Source organism: Phoca vitulina, unplaced genomic scaffold (genome assembly GCF_004348235.1).
Source record: "Phoca vitulina isolate PV1807 unplaced genomic scaffold, GSC_HSeal_1.0 scaffold12, whole genome shotgun sequence".
In the NCBI taxonomy this organism is placed as follows: Eukaryota; Metazoa; Chordata; class Mammalia; order Carnivora; family Phocidae; genus Phoca; species Phoca vitulina.
Window position 1 is genome coordinate 1,535,681 of NW_022589715.1, and position 18,836 is coordinate 1,554,516.

The following is an 18,836-nucleotide window of genomic DNA, read 5'->3' on the forward strand; positions in this document are numbered from 1 at the left end:
CTTTATTTTGATATAATAACAAACTAACTGGTGGTTTGAAATCCTATCCGAGAACTTAATTTGTGTCAAAACAGGAGAAACTAAAAGACAATTCTTTTTGGGGTTTATAATGCGGGGAAAAAAATTCTAGTTTGAAGCAGAAAATGAAGATGCAAATTTTAGAGCCATCATGGAGAAATGTATAATTTGCTTGCTTATATGCTCAAATTTGAAAAGCAATCTATTAACCATAAAAATAAATCAATTATATTTGTCAAAAGAATGAAACATATTCATTAGATATACTGTGGAGTCTTTGGTTACAAAACAGATTAAAGCAAATGCTAAGGTAAATGTGAATACATTCTAAGATACGAAACCTTGACAATTTTATCTCTAATAGGAAACTCCTATACATACTAAACATATTTAACAGCATAAAGAGGCTAATACAACTTTCAAGACAAACCTTAAAATCTTTAATGATAAATAAAAGTATTTTAAATTGTCTTCAAGTTTAGAATGGTAAAGCCTAGCCAAAAAAATCTAATATACAGGTAAAATTAACAAAATAATCAAGGTAGGCTTTCAAAATGGTTTTTAGATAGCAAAAGAATGTGCTTATCTCAATAGCAAATAGATTATTGCTATCCTATGGTAAGACATGAGTTGATTCTTTACTCTAAAAGGCCCAAATTACTAGGAAAAGGAAATACTATTTCTGTTTTTACAAACATATTTTCATTTCACTTCCTTTGAAGAGAAATGTCCCTCATTCTTAGGAAGAATGGAGAAACAAAATAAAACACCAAAAAAGCCCTGAAAGATTAGGGCCATTAATTTAGCTTTGCCTAATACATTGTGTAACAACAGCTACACCCAGTGGCCAGAAATGAGTAGTGAAGTTTTGTAGCTAAAATGTTATAGAAAAAGGTAAATTTGGAAATAATAGGGTTTTTTTTCAATTTATTTATGGTTTTAGGGTAAGGGTTATTTTTCATCACAAATTATGTTTTAAAGAAACACTCAAGAATTTTTTGGGGAACAGATGCCTTAGCTCATAAGCTTGAAACAAGTATCCACATTAATTCAGTTTTTAAAAGTAGCTAAAATAAAACTCAAACCAGAGAGAGAACATACAGATACTTTATTGCTCACCTTTCACACAAAGCACACCTCCAGCCATTTTCTTTCACAGCTTGACAATGTTTACGTATACAAAAACCCAGCAAGAAGCTTCATGTTGATTTCAGTAAAGGAGAATGTAAAACATCAACTCAGCCAGGCTTTTGTTTTCTGCAGCAATAATAAAGGGCCTCCTGCACTAAGCAAAAATCTGTCCTCTTACTTGGTAGTGCATTTCCTCCATTACAAAAAAAGTCTCCTGCCCAAAGCAAACTAACTTGTATTTGCTGAGCCAGTGGTATTAACTCATGCATAAAACAAATTTGTTTGCTGTTTCTTCTAACAGATTTCAAGTAAAAATAAGGTTTAAAGAGGAACTTGTTTTGAATGGATGCAGGTCAGTCTGAATTGCTATACTATATAAATGCCTACATGTACTATAGGTTCACAACTTAGTTTGCTTTTATAATCTTTACGGATTTTGGCCGTGTTCAAGGTTTTCAGAGTTGAGCATATGGTACAGTATTCCATCAAAAGGATAAGGCTACTGAATGTGCTATCTGTGGAAGAGCTCATTTAATAGGAACTGACCTAAAAGTCTATCATGAAGTAAATGTGGCATAATCTCTCTGAATAAAAAGCCAATCAGGGCAGAACTGTGCTTGGAAAATAGGCATTAGAATACTTTAAGGAGAACACATACAAATGGACTGTTAATATGAAGAAGATTTCCTAGTTGAAAATCTAAAAAAATCTAGGAGAATCGTCATTTCCAAAACCGCTTTTTGAAAACTACTTATTCAAGTAATTTCTTCCCAAAAAAGTATGCATGTTCTGACTGTGGAATTAGTCTACTGGTCAATTAAAGGCAATTTTAATTACCTTTTAAAAAGTTCTTTATATAAAGGAGAGATGTACGTGTTTCTCAAACAAATTTTGTCATGTAAGTCCTTTAAAAAAAAAAAAAAACACAAACCCAACAGAATTGAATGAAGACCTACAAATACTTATGCCAAGCAGGAATCTGCCTGCCACCTGTGGTCTCACATTAATTCAAAATTGATGCTGGACTCAGGATTCTGAAACTAAGTTTCTATTACTTGAGCTCTAGCAAAGTGTAAGGTTCTGTAGCCTCAACTAGTATAATGTCTTCCCTGTCCAAATCCAGAATGATTATACTGATAACCTCCATGCTGAAAGTGCTGTTCAAATTGTCCCCCTTGGTGATAATTCTGGCTCCCCCTTCCTCCCCAACCTCCTCCCTGGCCTCCACGACCACCTCGGCCTCCGCGACCACCTCTCCCTCCACGACCACTGCCTCGATCATTATGGTGCCCACCATCTTGGTATCTATTGTCCTGCTGGTATCCACCACCCTGGTATCCACTTCCTGTATATGTAGATGTTTGGAAGCCGCCATAACCACCGCCTTGATAGCTACCACTGTGGCCACCACCATGATAGCCACCCGGCTGGAAACCCGAATCTCGGTAACTACCATCTTGGTAGCCACCTCCTCCTCCACTCCCTCCATCTGTCCAGCCTCCTTGATGCTTATTTCCTCTTCCTCCCCCTCGGCTACCATGGTCGTAGCCACCACGTCCACCTCTCCCTCCTCCTTGTTCATGACCTCCTCGTCCTCCATATGAGGAATGTTCATAACCACCTCTCCCTCCTCCTCGACCTCCTGCTTGCTGCTGGGGGCCATCTTGCCTTTTCTGCCATGGTGGCATCTCTGGAGGTGGAGGTTCAATTTCATTGGGTCTACCTCCTCTGTCAGGCACCCTGCCCATCAACACCTATGGGATAAGAAAGATATTTTAAACTACTGTATTTTATTAATAGAAATAAATGTATATTTGAAAGAAAATAAAAGGTACTTCAATCACCTTATTGATGGCACAGGCAGTCTTTTCTCTTATAGAGCCACTGCTTGTCCTTAAAATCTTTGACAAGTCTTGTCTTGCAGCCAGGAGGTGGGCAACAGAAATAGTACTTTTAGGAGATAAAACTGAGCGTTTCGGCTGATAAACCTTTGCTAATTTTTCTGTCTGACTCTGTCGAAGCAAAGTGTTCAAAGACAAAAGTCAATTTTCAAAATGACATAGAAACACTGACGTATTTTTTTTTTTTTTTATTTGAGAGAGAGTAAGAGCTAGAGAGAGAGCGGGCATACACACAGAGGGAGAGAGAGAGCATACACACAGAGGGAGAGAGAGAGAGAAGCAGACTCCCCACTGAGCAGGGAGCCCGATGCAGGGCACGATCCCAGGACCCCGGGATTACGACCCAAGCCGAAGGCGGACGCTTAACCGACTAAGCCACCCAGGCGCCCCAGAAACACTGATATTAAATAAGTTAAAGACTTCCAAAATGTCTGATAATAATAGTTACTAGGCTTAAGATGGGAGGAAAAAAGTTAGTTATACTCACCATTGTTCCTACCTAGTCAAGAACTACCCTAAGACACAGCTGTCAGACTTGCTGATACAGCAAGGAATAATGTTGGAAAGGGGACACACAGGGTAGAGGAGCTTCCTTTAGGACTGTGGGAGTAAAAAGGTCCCCCCTGACATTGGTCTCAAACATATTCATTCTATCTATCTAAATATAAGGATGTAAACTCATTTCAATAATTTTGCTTTTGAATTTTCCCATCATCTTTGCTTACAATGAGATAAAAAATGTTAGCTACAGTTGATTTGTTCTAATTAACAGGATACATTTCTTCTGAAGTGATCCCCCCGTGTAATACTTTCCTCTATTATAAGTAATAAGTAAGAAAGAAAAGTCTACTTTAACCATTTAGTAGAAGTATAAGTTAATGATTAAGACTGTCAGCTCCTGAGAGACAAACCACTGGGAATCTGGGACACCTTGGCACGTCACTTCAATGTGTGTGAAACACAAGACCGCAAAAGACATAAACAGAAATTTCACACACGAGAAAATAAAGTTCGAACATATATAAGAAATGTTTTCCAGACAGGAATCAACAAATGCAAATTAACCGGGGTGCCTGGGTGGCTCATTCGGTTAAGTGGCTGCTTTCAGCTCAGGTCATGATCCCAGAGTCCTGGGATCAAGCCCTGCAGTGGGGAGCCTGATTCTCCCTCTCCCACTCCCCCTGCTTCTGTTCCCTCTCTCACTGTCTCTCTTTCTCTGTCAAATAAATAAATAAAATCTTTTAAAAAAAGGCCAATTAGCCTAAATTGTGAGAAATAACAATCTCCTATCTACTAAATTTTGGAAACAACAGCTATAATACACAGTAAAATAGTACAAAGAAAAAAAATATTTGGTAAGTCTGTCAGTTATATGCAGGTACTCAAATATTGATATTGTAAATGTTTAAATTATATGGGAAAAAAAGGATGTAAAAAGGTATGTTTATTAGAATTGTGCAAACAGACAAAGCAAGGAAAACAATACTAAAAATGAAAATAGCTACTGTGGTGAAGACAATGGAATGATCAGTGACTATTTTATTAGAAAAAAATTACTTGAATAATTAAAAGGATAAAGAGATTGTCATTCCATAGCTTGTCTGGAGGGAAGTTTCCTGAACAGGTCTTGTATTTCTTTCTTATGGTCATTTGTGCCTACAGTAAGTGCTCAATGTTTGTTGAATGGAGACAAAAACCTTTGAGAAGGTAGCTTAATGTTTCGAATAAAACTGATTCAAAATGCAATTTCAATCACTTTATATAGAAATAGTAAGTACATAAATTTCATGTAAGTACATAAATTTCATTATGTGAAACTGGTTCATTTTGTGCAAAGTTATTTCTATAAAGTGATTTAAAACCAAGTTTCAAAATGAGATGATCAGTATATAAATTCCACTCGATGAAAACATAGATTTGTGTAATTTGTATAGTCCTTCCTTATCCTCTCCAATATATTTATATAGTTCATAAAATCATTGTATATTACGGTTCAAAAGAATCTTAAAATAACCCCTAGATTAAACATGGCATTTTAAAGATGTCAGAAGTGGGGAGAGAGACGGAAGCTCAGACACAGTGGGTCAGGATACCAGCTGTACGATCCAGTAAAGACAGGGCCAGAATCAGAACTGCGCAGTGCTGCCTCAGTCGGGGCACGACTTCGTTGGTAGATAGTTTTCCAGCTAAGAGGTGCAGGCTTCTTGTTTTTGAATGATTGTTTCTATCAAAGATAACTTAGGAAAGGACTGGCATTTCCTACACAACAGCCATAGGCGAGAACAATTTGCTGCTGGTGTTGATACGGACTAGCTGTGAGATCTCAGACAAAGCCTCCCATTTACTGGGTCTCCGTATTTGTTTGTTTGTTTTTTTCCAGTTACAAAATGAGAGGAGTTAAGACTGATCTCTAACACCTCTTTCCAACACTGAAATACTGTAAATAAATACCTACCCCAACAATTTAGCAGCCAAATAGGGCTGTGCCAAGGTTTAAAGATTTTAGGTGAAAATAACATTATTTAGGAAAACTACATAAAAATTTTTTTGGAGTCAACTAAAATTCAAAAAAAAAAAAAATCTGTTTTCAAACATGAATGTACTATTAAGGGAACATATAATACACAACTGGACCAACCTCCCCATTAAGTTCAAGGATTAGTTCCATTTCAGGGTCGTAAGGATGTGAAGTCACGTGTGTCAATTACTTTCTGCTCACTGATCATATAATAGATATTTAATAAATATCTGTTGAATGACCAAGATCTTTACCCGGATTATCTCATTTAATTTGAAGCAAAACTGAAATCTTACCAGATTCTTCAGTTCTCTATAAATACTTACTAATATCTGGTCTTGCTAAATCCAGTATTTCTAATTAGCAAATGAAATTGTTAGCTTAAAGTACAGTAAATGAGTAATTTAAAAATTATTTTAGTGATATTTAGTCTTTTAGTGATTTTCAAATACTCTGTTTCTCCTATGAGTGAGTATTCCCAGTATGGTCTAAAACATATGGTTTTGTTAAAAAAATATTAAAAAGCTGAAAAAAAAATGTTTTCATTATTGCTGAAAGGCTGAAAGAATTGCTACTCAGCAACTCACGAAAGAAAAATTCCTATATGTGTCTCCTATGCATTTCTCTCTCCACTGTATCTAAACTGTGCTAAGCATGTTTAAGTCTCATGTCTATAAATATTCTGCTCTTTTAAAAAATATTTAATATGGGGCGCCTGGGTGGCTCAGTGGGTTAAGCAGATGTCTTTGGCTCAAGTCATGATCTCAGGGTCCTGGGATGGAGCCCCAGGTCATCAGACTCCCTGCTCAGGGGGAGTCTGCTTCACCCTCTCCCTTTGCCCCTCCTCCCAGCTTGTGTGCTCTCTCTCAAATAAATAAATAAAATCTTAAAAATATATATATATTTTATATGTACCTTAGCTCTGTCAGACCAGCCAAAAGACTGGACAGTGACATCCAAACGTTTTATTAGCAGCTTTCTCCGAACTTCATATTCATTGGCTATGGCTTGGTTAATTGCTTCTATCTTTTCCTAAAAAAGAAATTTAAAAGACCAGTTAGAATTTAAATGCGCTTGACCCCCTGGTTCCAAAACGGCAGAGACTGTGTCTGTTTCATTCATAAATGATTCCCCAGCACTTAGCACAAAGCAAATTACTTAATACACTACTAAAAGTTATTTTAAGTTCATGAAATAATAGGCTAAATAATGTCTCGAAACATAATAAAGACTAAGTAGAGAATTCTCATTTAGCTTTCCCATAATTTGCTGTGTGAAGTTTAGCCCAATGATGTTTTTGGCTTGAAGGCAACCCATTTGGCAATTAAAAACATACTGAACTTCAATTTATTTTGACCAGCTATGTGAAATATTTACAAATTATGAGATAAGTGTTTCTAATCTTACACAAGTAAAATTATTCCAAATAAATCTTCAGATTCACAAAAATGGACTCTAAGAATGTCCACCTAGGAAACTACATATTGGAAAACATAACCTAAACAACACAAACTGTCAACATCATGAGATAAGTGGTTCTTTACCAAGACAACTCAAGATGACTGCTACTCACCCAGTGGGCTGGTCCCATTGGCTTCTTCAATAAAGGCTTTCCCACATGGTTAGGTGGAACTTTTGCTAATGTCTCCTTTAACTGACACAAACACATAAATGAATGAATAAACAAATCTAAAAGTTCAACATATCCTCCTCATCTTCCCAATTCCCATCATATCTTGCCATCAAAAGAAGATTCCTGACAGAGGCAAAGGTGGAGGATGTTTTGAAATGTACAGGACCCACACGATAAAGACACTCACTTGTCCCACTCCTCACGTGCCTATGGAAGCATGATTCCTTCACTGTACCTAGAACAGTGCCTGACAACAGTAGGCACTCAATGTGTACTTGCTGAATGGATGAATGAACACACAGAAAAATATGGACTATGAATACAGTGCTGCTCCCCTGTAGAGTTCAGCCAAATTTGTGCATCATGGTGTCCATCTACCCCACAATGCAAATGTACCAATTCTTGGAGTTCAGCAGATATGCATACAGAGAATAACTCTGCTATAACAAATACCATTCTCTTATATTCATTAATTTATTAAAATGGCTTACTCCTAGTCAATTATATTTTAAAAAACCTCTTAACTGTTAAATGTGTGGCATAAAAATAATTCTGAATTATTTTCACATACTAGATTATGTTAGCAGTCAACAAACCTAGTTTGCCAATTGAAACATAAGATTCAAAGTGACTGGATTAAAAATCAAAAACATTTACATCTTTTTCTGTCCAGTCAACGAAAGGAGGGTGGTAACATTTAATGATCAAGAACTTAAAAATTAATTGCGTTAAAGTTCAACGATAAAGTTTTAAAAAGGACTTAAGTCTTCATTCTTTTTACATTATACCTAGCTTATTTCAGCTTATAAATCAAAGTGTAAAGTTTCCTTTTTGAAAGAGAAACATGCTGACAAGTTAAAAAAAAAAAAAGTAAAATACTAACTTCTCTTTAAGGTATCCAGGATTTAAAACCCAAAACTCATTTAGTAACAATTAATAATATGCACATTAGGTTCCCATTAAGAGAAATTAACTTGCTTCATTTCAAACAAATGTAGGACTATGCCTTTAATACACTACAATCTGGTACTAAAGGTCTTACTTTTTTTTCAATCCCGCTGAAGAATTGGAACATAGTTATATTGGCTGGAGGTTTGGACATTCCTAGAGCAATACATATGCCTTTCAACTCTTGAAAGACCTCACTACCGCCTCCTTCTTGAGCTTTTTTTGGAGGAGTATTCACACAGAGCATTCTGGCAGCTTCTAGTTCTGAGATGAGGTATGCTGAAGTAAACAAAATAAGATTTCAAAATGAGATACAGCTACAGTTAATAGTCATAAGTCTGGAGTCACAACTCTATAGACCTAATGATACGTAACTTTTAAAGCTGCAAGAATGGATAAAAACAAGAAAAAAAAACCATTTTTACCTGCAAATGACATAACATATAAACTGGTTCTGTAATTCAGGTATTTAATCAATATATGTTTAAAGGGTAACTTATAAATAAGTGATTCTTCTTTGAAATGAAAGTATCAAGGTAGATCACGTCTAAAAATCTGGATTCTTATATCCTACTATTCAGGAACTCCAGAACAGGGGCTGGCATCTGTTAACAAATTTACAAAAGGTGGAAGGTGGCCAATCTTCGGCAACAGTTAGAACCGGTTATTATTATTATTTTACTTCTCACCACTGACATGCACCAGTGATATAACTCTCTTGCTCTCTTACCTTCCAATACTTAGGCAGTCTGTTCAGAACTGGCATGAAACATTTTCAAGTGGTCAAAACTTACAAAAGGGGGAAGACATGAAACTCCCCAAAGCTCCTTTCTCATGGCTTCCAGTAGCCTAATGCCACCCTCTCTGTTTAAAGAAAATCCTCTTCCATCCAAGTTCTCAGTATTCCCTTTCCCTCTACCTTCCTCATTCTCTCCCCCCTCCCCACTCCTGAAAAACAACATCAATAAAACTTTCTGATCTTTTCTTGACAGAGTTCTTTTGTATCAATATCATCCCCTCGTGTGTTGATTTCAGCCAGGCATAATGAGGGCTGCAATCTGCTTCAGGTAATTGAAGGTATAAATATTCAATCTTATTCCTTTAACTTTCCCAAGGACATTTAAATTTTTATGAAAGATGATTAATAACCATTGGGAGCTCAGGATTTCGGGTGAGAACCTTCTGACAACATTAGAAAGATAGTTTTGGAAAAAGACATTTTCTGGGCTCTTAAGTCTCATAAAAAGTTCAAAAGAATGATCAGCTTGACTATCTCATTTCCTACACCCAAGGTGTAATGTTAGAACAATAAATACAGCAAGTTTCTGGAAAGGTCATTCTAAATGGCTTTGATGAAATCTTAATGTGTTCCATATAGCAAACTGTAGGAGTTAAAAGATCAAAAAGTAAAATTCCACTGTCATGAAAATAACCACTGTTTTTCTAAATATGGTTTTATTGGAACATTACCACACTCATTTCCATAATCTCTATGGCTGGTACATGCTACAACAGCGGAGGTTAAACAGTTGTGACAAAGACCTTCTGACTCACAAAGCTGAAAATATTTACTGTCCCATCCTTTACAGAAAAAGTCTGCCAACCCTTGTTCTAGAAAATCATATGATTTAATAAACCGGTTCTCTAAATTTGGGACAACATTAACTCAGGCATCCAAACATTAGTTCACCAATACAATTACCATCAGAAAACATTATCTGTTACTGATGTGTTCAAAGTACTAGGAAGGGCACTAGAGATATAAAACAAAACAGATGATCTCTACTGACAATCTAGTTAGGAATAAAGAAGATATGCATTCACGATGAATAATTCTTCATCTATTAGGAACTCAGATATCTGAGGTTTTTTTTTGTTTTTTTTTTTTTTACCTAAGGGAAATAATCTGACAACCAGAGAGGCAATGAACAGTCAAAACTTCCTAACCAGACACAGGAGAGTCTTTTAGCCACTCATTCAAAGACTATTCTATTTTACTAACAATTCTAATGAGATTGGTTATTTCCCGCCTTGGAACACAACATATTAAAAAATTCAAATCAGTAAGGTAAAGGGTGCTGGAGAAATAAGTAAAATTATAGCATCAAGAGGTGACAACTGATACTTGGAAAGATGAGAAATATTTATACAGAGTGAATAGAGAATGAGCACATAAATACTAGCATGACAGAGAGAATACAAACTGAGGGGAATATTTTAAAGGGGCAACAGCAGAAGCAAAGATAAAGAGGAATGAATAGTGTATGTGTGCATGAATTCCAAGAGCAGCATAACCTTTAGTTGGTTTTAGTCATTTAGTTGAGAAGCAAATAGTTGTATATTACTGAAGAGCTTCTGAGGTGATAGCATATTAAAATAAAGTCGATCCGAAAATAATATTCAGTGCAGTCTTAAGTAACAGGAAGGAGTCAAAGGCATTTTATAAAGTGGTTTTTGTAAGTAGGAACACTAGAAAGGCCAAATTCTTAGTTCTTTGAAAGAATTATTTATGGTCATTACTAAGCTCTCCATGAAGTTCTTATCTTCCTATGTAAGATAACATATCCTGAGTGCCAAAGATTAGGTTTTGGTAGAATGAGTGAGTACACTGTCACTGAGCCAGTTCTAGAAATCACACAATTTGAAGGATACTGAATGCATGCATAAGAACATGCAGCAGTATCAGTATTTAAAGCAGTATCTGATCTTATGTGCCTACCTCCCATCCCCCACAATCATTCAACAAAGGGGAAATTATGTAAGTGATTCTGGAATAACTCAGTGCCTGGGTATAGTGGTGATGAATACATTTTTTAAAAAAACGAACCTTCAAAATTGGGAGCTCATTTTTCAGAAACCAGTACAGTTGTAAAAATAATATTTTAAAAATCCTCTGAACTGTGTCATAATAAGAACTATAATATTCAGTTAACCAAAGCTTAATCTAAATGTGTCTCAGACTGCTACAAAAATTGTGAGTTAAGACTATTGGTTGTGTTTACTGGAGAATTCATTTAAGGCAATAAAATTTGTGAGTCTACTTACTGTTTTTCAGGGTGAAGAAAGGAATGTAGTTAGTATATAAAAAACATGGAAGGAAAGAATTTTCATAACAATTTCCCAGAATGATCAATAAGCACAGGAACAATTCAAATACTATTCCAGAAAATTTTATACTGTAATTTGATATATTTACAAACAAAACCAAAATCCCCAATTACCCAACCACAAAGAAATATCCACAATATAAAACACTTTAATTTTATTAAAAAATCTTCATTATTCCCACACTACTTTCCTAGTCTATTTTAAAATGTGCTTCCAGTTTAGAACGCTAAGGTTTAATGATCACACACTTGAACACTCGGCGCTAACTTTGGTCATATTAGGTGAAGCGCAATAGTACCAGCAAAGTTAAATGATAAAAGAGTAGTAATTACAAAACAAACGCTGCTACCAATGCATAGGCCCACCATTAGCTTCTAAGTTGGAAATGTAATAGTTTTCTTTAAGTAGCATTCTGAATTAAATCCGTAATGAAATAGTACAACAGCCAGTTTATTAGTCAAAGAAAACATGAATAAAAAAGTAATAGCTACATTCTAGTAGCCATGAACTTACTGAGCAAAAGGAGGCAGTTCTTCTGAACGAGAAGGCGCTTGGTCACATCACCAGATGTCAGTGATAGATATGGACAGTTCATCTCCCCTAGTAGCCCACTCACCTCAAGCTGGAATTCTTCAGCTTCACTCGGGCCTTTTAAGAATTAAAATAACTTTAATAAAAATGACTGTTTTTCCCTTTAGCATAAAAGTTATATATAAACAGAAAGTTTTAATAGGATTTTCCTAGTACAAGTTACTTTGACTTCTAATTCATCCTTTCTCACACCACTGCCAATTTTCTTAAGAAGTTTTCATTACGTTAGTCCCTTTTTTGAGAATCTTTAATCGTTTCCTAACTTCTACCCCATCTAATCTATTTGTCTGCCTTTAAAGATTTCTTCATAGCCTCTATGCTTCACCTTCCCTTGCATATTACTATAGTAGTACCTATGACACGTATGTAGTAGTTACATTTTACCTTCAAAAATATTCTATTTGTGCCAGGCTAGCCTCCCCACTGTCCCAAGAACACTGTCATTTCCACTTCTGTGTCTTCATTTAAGTTATTCCCTGTGACTGATAGACCCTCTACTTTCCCTTCATCTATCAAATCCCACCTCTCCATCAAAGGCCACTGGCTCCTTGATAAGACCTTCCCCAAGTCCTGTTGCACTCAATGATTTCCTCCCCCTGTGAACCACAAAGTGAAGCATTTAATTACTGTACTAATCTCCAGTTTCATTTGTGCCTAATATTCCCAGTGAGATTAAATTTGAAGTTAGCAAACATGACTTGTAGTTCTATGTTCCCAAACATGTTAAGTACAGAGTTCATCTTGTGAACCGAGGAGAAACAATGCTCCTTCTTCCTTACTTTTCTGATGGTTCTCTATCACACAAGGGCAAAATTTAACAAACTTTGAGTCACTTGACCTGGGTCCATTTTCTTTCTTCCTTTCTTCCTTTTTTTTTTTAAGATTTTATTTATTTGCGAGAGAGAGAGAGGGAGAGCTAGAGAGAGCGAGCACGAGCAGGAGGGAGATGGAGAAGCTGACTCCCTGCTGAGCAGGAAGCCTGATGTGGGACTTGATCCCAGGACCCTGGGATCATGACCTGGGCCAAAGGCACTTAACTGACTGAGCCACCCAGGCGCCCTGGGTGCATGTTCTCACCTGTAAAATGGGAAGGCTGTATTATCATTGTTTTGCAAACTGTTCTGTGAACTCAAATTCCACAGAACTCCTTTAGAAACAGCTGGGGAGGATGAGGAGAGAGTTGTGCAAAAAGTACTCCCCCTTAATTTCAACTAAACAGGTACACTGTTAACTGTTTTGTATGTTGGCTTCTATGTTTTCGTGTGAACAAAGGGGTTCCAGGTTATAAACAGCTATCATCTACTACAGGTGTTTTCACAAGTTCCTACAATCTCTGAAATGTTAGGTCAAGAGGCAGTGTTAAAGAGTACTGGTTCCCAAACTTGACTGCTGGGGTTGAATTCTGGCTAAATCACGTACTAGTTGTGTGACCTCAGGCAGTGCATTCAACCTAGCTGTGCTTCCTCGTTTAATGTATAAAAGAGTAATAAAACCTACCTCAGGTTTTAAATGACTTAACACATGGAAACTGCTTACAACATATTGTTTAATAAATGTAAGTTGCTGCTATCATTACTGTTACACGACAGTGTCCTTAGTAATTAGAACTGGCTGCAACTAACATGCGCACATTAAATATACTGAACATGCAAGAAAATGAGCTCTTCAATACGCGATTCTGTGTGGGGGGAAAAAAAGGGATTATGTGTATAGTTCTCCATGAGGGGAGGTTAACTAGAGAGCATTTTTCTTTGTCTCCTATTGTAGGTTTACCTATAGTAGGAGGGAACCAGATGGTGGGGTGTTGGGTTCCAAGCTTTTGTCTCTTTTGCAGAGTCAACAAACTAGTGCTAATACAATAACAAAATTGGCAAATATAAAACAGCTCTCAACACCATAAATCTGATGGACCTGCATCTGGTTGTGATGGATCTAGTGATACATTCCTAACTTCTTAAGTGTTCTCTTTCTCCCCATGCATAACAGAATTATAATGCATTTCCTTTACATGCTATATGTACTTCTGGAATCTAAGAAAAACATCCCAATTTCCAGTTCTAGCCACCGATTTAAGAATAACAAGCCATGTTTCACAAAGAATGGAAAGTTCATATATGCTATACTTGTCTCCCATTTCTGTATCTCAGTAATAAGGTCTTTTCAACTACCACAATGTTTTAGTAGTTGCACAACTATAATCTGTTTTCTCAACTTCCAAAATCACTTTATCTCTATAAATAATGGAGGAAAGAAAAGTATTTGGGTTTCTTTATAAATCTTTTTTTTTTTTTTAATTTACAAAGAACTTAACACTTCAGGTTTAGTACTAATAATGTTCAACTGACAATACCCCAATTTTACTTTTATATTTTGTACCTAAAACTGAATGTTTACTTACTGTTAGTTGCTTGCACATTTTCCTCTAATTTACAGAACACTCTTAATTCAGACACCAGCCAAGCACAGAGTTTGGTAAACTCGGGGGAACTGGCTCCAGCAGAGACTGCCTGAGACAGAGCGCCATCTTCCAACAATGGACCCTTGTAACTGGTGAGTAAAAAATTATACTTCAGGAGAATATAAAATCACACCTAATATTTTATACAAACACTATGTATTATTTGTATGAATAAACAATCGTTTCATAAGTTATGATGACCACTCTGCAAACTTACAGATGTAAATAAAATTTATAGAAAAATAAATCTAAAATTTAAATTTTAAGCTAATAAGATCTATTAGAAAAATAAGTTACATGATAACTGCATTTCCACCCTTCAAAATATATATAAATATTTAAGAGACTCATATATACTACTAAATTATGTCAACCTCTATACATTATACTGAAAGCTCTTGCTGTACAAGGATTTTCTTACTTTAACTGAACTGAATATTAAAACCACATTAACAAGAGATAGCTGATTATACTATAGTTTACGATTTAAGTTACCTTTTCTAGAAATCAATTAGGTTTTTTTTTTTTACTTTTTTTGAAAGCAAAAACTTTCTAGCTAATCATTTATTTCCTTTTTCCATATCTGATGACAGTTAAGGCTATTAAGACATACTAGTACCAGAGGAATGTCTGAATTAATTTAAAAGATTAATAATTGCTGGCAAGTTGATGTCTGGGTGAACTGGTGCATCTGAATCCTAATCCTCTGAAAGTGATTCAAGCATAATTTTAAAGTATTATTAAATATGCAAACATTCATAAAAGACAATAGTAATAATGAACCCCAACCTAGAATACAGCTAGAACTAAAGATCCTGTCATTTTCAGGGTAATTTTAAAATATATATTCTCCAGAAGATTATTTTATCTTTTAACTGAAATATTGATAAAAACTTATGGAAGATGAAACATTAAATATACTTAAGATAATTTGATGTTTGGAAGTATAGAGATGTTAGAGAAATGACAATACTTGATTCTTTTAAAATGCACCTATGTTTTTATACACTGAATGGAATGGAAAAAATCTTACACAGAAAGTGAGATTATATATAGTCTGGCATCTAGATTCAAAACCACATATAATTAGACATTGCAATAAAGAGACTAGGCCTAGAAATCTCTCCTTGTGCTACACATTCATAATTTGTTAGTTTATTCTACAAGTAGTTATTGAATTCCTACTGTGTGCCACATTAAAGATAAAAGTCATTTAAAATTTTAGTATTTCTCAGTGAATCCTTTAAAAGTACATGTCAATTAATTAAGTATGAATTTTAATGATTGAGTGCCACCAAACTAATTGGTTAGGCTTAAAATTCATAGCAAAGTTTTCAGAAAATCTGACGGTTTACATTACAACTCATCTAGAATATTTACTTGATTTACAATTATTATAGTAAAAATTACTTTTTTTAGTACTCCAGAAAAGAAAAAAAATACAGTTTAAAGGGTAGAAGAACAATAATGGGAAGACATAGCATCCATCACCAATTGCTAGGCAACATCTACCCAAGCAGCACAACCACATTTAAATAAGGCTCCCTTCTCCTCTCATTTTACTACTCCTTCAATGCTAACCCTAAGTGTCACTTCTTCTAGGAAGCTTTTAGGACTTCATTCTTTCCAAGTAAAGGGACCTTCCTCAGTTCTCCTCACAGAATATTCTGACAGTGTGAACTTCTTTTCCACCTCACTTTGACCCATAAATGATCAGCCCAACACTGCCAAGGGGCAAGTGTTCCTAAAGAAAATGTTTACTGAATGAATGGATTTATACGTGAGCAAGCAATTTAGTCTGAGATGTCCACCAAAGAGACCATTTTGCTGAATGTGACTTTTACCTATGCTCTAATCAAAGAAATAAGTCCCCTAAAGTCTGAAATATTCATGAAAATTCAGAGCAAGTTCCAAAAAAAAAGAACAATGGTAATTCACTTTAAGAAAAAAGATTTAAGCACTACCACTTCTTCTCCCAAGAATTTCTATCAGGACAGCAATGACTTAAATGGGCAGACTCTGAGAACCTCACGGTGTCCTTCCCTAAAAAAGGTTCCCCCAAAGGTTTCCATGTCATAGAAAAACCTTCGAGGAAGGTTTTGATAAAGGACTTGTTACTTTATAAATTTAGCTAGCTAAATCTATCTATATATATTTTGGACACCATTTACCTGTAGACAAATATTTAATCACACAATTTGTTTCTGGAACCACATTTAGACCAAAAGGTTCTAAATTCTCAAGTTTTAAAGAGTACACTAATCTCAGTGACCCAGTGAGGTAAGAAGCCCTATTTCCAGCTTCTAGGTACTAAATTACGGTTGGGTAATTGTCAGAAGAGAGGAAATGCACAACAAACACGTAGGGACTTGGTGGCTGAAGATGCCTCTAGGGTAAGGGCTAATGGTGACTCGACGAAGTAGAGTGTCACTGTCAAGGGAAACAGCCAGTGAATGGTTCCCATGAAGGTGGTGACAGGTGAGGTGCATAAGTGAGCTGGCTAGCGGAACGGATGCAGGCATGTGGCTTAGGGAAGCCTGAGTGCATGCAGACATGACTGGGCAAAGGAGATTTTTTGAGAGAAACGGGGTGGGGTAGGAATAGGGGCTCAAGAGAGGAGCAGGAAGTTTGGAGGACAGCTACGAAAAAAAGAGAATCAACTTTGGCAACCTCTTGAGTGAGGGGGTAGGGCAAGAGGATGGGGAGCAAGAAGAGAAGCTCGGGGAGGGGGGTGGCGAGAAGCCAGAGCCCAGACAATGACACGCATGACTGACAAACGCTGCGGGTAACTCGGCTGCAGGGAGCACAGGGAAGGCCTAGGGTCGTCGCTTTAGAAGGGCCCCGACCCGGCAGGGCAGACAGTGGACGTGGCATTGGGGTCCCGGAGCCATAAGGAGGCGACAGTCAGGAGCCACCGGGTGCGGCGTGCAGAGGCAGGTGTCCCCGACTGGGGCGGAGGAGGTGTTCCCGGGGGCCGGCAGTGTGAGGTTTAGGAGACCCGTACCCTGGCAGTCTTACCCTAGATCTTCCAACGACTCCAAGATGTCAGTCTCCATGAGGTCACACTCCATGCTACTGTGGTATTCAAATTTCCGAGTCGTCAGGCTCCCCTCTTCGCCGGCAACGCGTACACTCGCGCATGCGCTGCCCCCCCCCCGGAACTTCCAAATCGACAGCTGGCGCCTCAGCCTCTGCACTGCGCATGTCCCGAGCGTGCGCAAGAAACTCGGTCCCGCCTACCGCTCCACCCCTGCCGGCCAAAGGGTTGCCGGGCGGCACAGTCTTACACATGCGTATTACTGGATAGAGAAGCCGGCGGCCCGAAGAAGGGCAGGAGGACTGGCTGCGTGGCATCTGGGCGTGGGGACCCACATCGAGGGGGAGCGGTCTAACCTTTCTTAATTGGGTGTACGCATGTGCAAATATTGGGGCGAGGCGGGCGCGGGAGGAGCTTGGGGAGGGGGCTTCTCAAGACGTGGTGGGTGTTGGCTGTGAAAACGGAGTCTCCGGATCCCTAGGAGTCACCCGAGTGGATCCCCGCAGCGTGCTGGCGTGTTCTCGCCTGAGCTGTGGGTCGTGCCCAAAGGGAAAACTCCAGTCTAATTCCTTAGGACAGGCGTGGACTGGCCAGTGCCGAGAACGGCACATACCATGCCATCTGATTACCTTGTGGCTGCAGTAGCTTTATTTCAGGATTAGAGAGGCGTCAACTTACCGTTGACACGGATGTGTTCGGAAAGTTATTTCATTCCCCCTGTTGCTTTCTCTCCCTGATTTCTTAAGCCCTTTCCAGACATTTTATTCCCAGGCGTCCTCTATTTTAAAGAGTTGGGCGAGGGTACGGGGGCATTCATTCCATATCAGATAGAATAGCATATATTTAAATCCACACAATTTAAACAGCGAATAAACTTTTTCGTTTTTGATGTTTGGCTCCTGTGACATTCAACTCACGAAGGCTTATGATTCCTTGTCAGTTATTGATTGGGTATGTACTTAAAAATTATTGATAAATGAGGAAAATTGTTTCAAAGTGATGGCACATTTAGAAAATTACATTTAACCATGAGTTGGCATAATGCTGAATTGTGTAGGCATTTAAAGAATTTTCACACTCTGCCAGTAAATTTTATTTTGTAGTTCTCAAACATTTTTGTGTCTAATGGCTAAATGCCCCTATTCTTAACAGTACTCCTTTTTTAGTTCCTTATTTTGCATTATCTGGAGTGGGGAAAGGAATTAATGTTTATTATGTACCTATGCTGGGTTTGACATGGTTATTATTGATCCATATTATTTTATGCAATCATAAGCCTGTGTATTACTCCCATTTTACAGGTAATGACACTAAGGCTCAGTAGCTTAACAATCTGTCAAAAATTATAAGGCCATTAAGGAACTGGATTTTGAGAGTCACCCATATCTGAATCCATATTCCTTCTGATTTGACTAGTTAAATAAGGATTTATATGTAGGATATGAAAAAATAGAAAGATGTAGCTAGTAGAGTTTGTTGAACCCTGTATATAT

General features: G+C 37.2%; 1 protein-coding gene across 1 annotated transcript; it reads right to left on the reverse strand.

Moving 5' to 3' along the window:
* Positions 1-1,111: 1,111 nt before the first annotated feature.
* Positions 1,112-17,490, reverse strand: FAM98A (family with sequence similarity 98 member A). Its single transcript, XM_032410280.1, has 8 exons — positions 17,325-17,490; positions 14,247-14,395; positions 11,771-11,905; positions 8,244-8,428; positions 7,142-7,222; positions 6,484-6,600; positions 2,994-3,161; positions 1,112-2,903 (listed from the first exon to the last, which is right to left on the reverse strand). Exons 1-8 carry the CDS (start codon positions 17,375-17,377, stop codon positions 2,238-2,240), a joined length of 1,554 nt encoding a protein of 517 aa, XP_032266171.1. The 5' UTR covers positions 17,378-17,490; the 3' UTR covers positions 1,112-2,237.
* Positions 17,491-18,836: the final 1,346 nt, after the last annotated feature.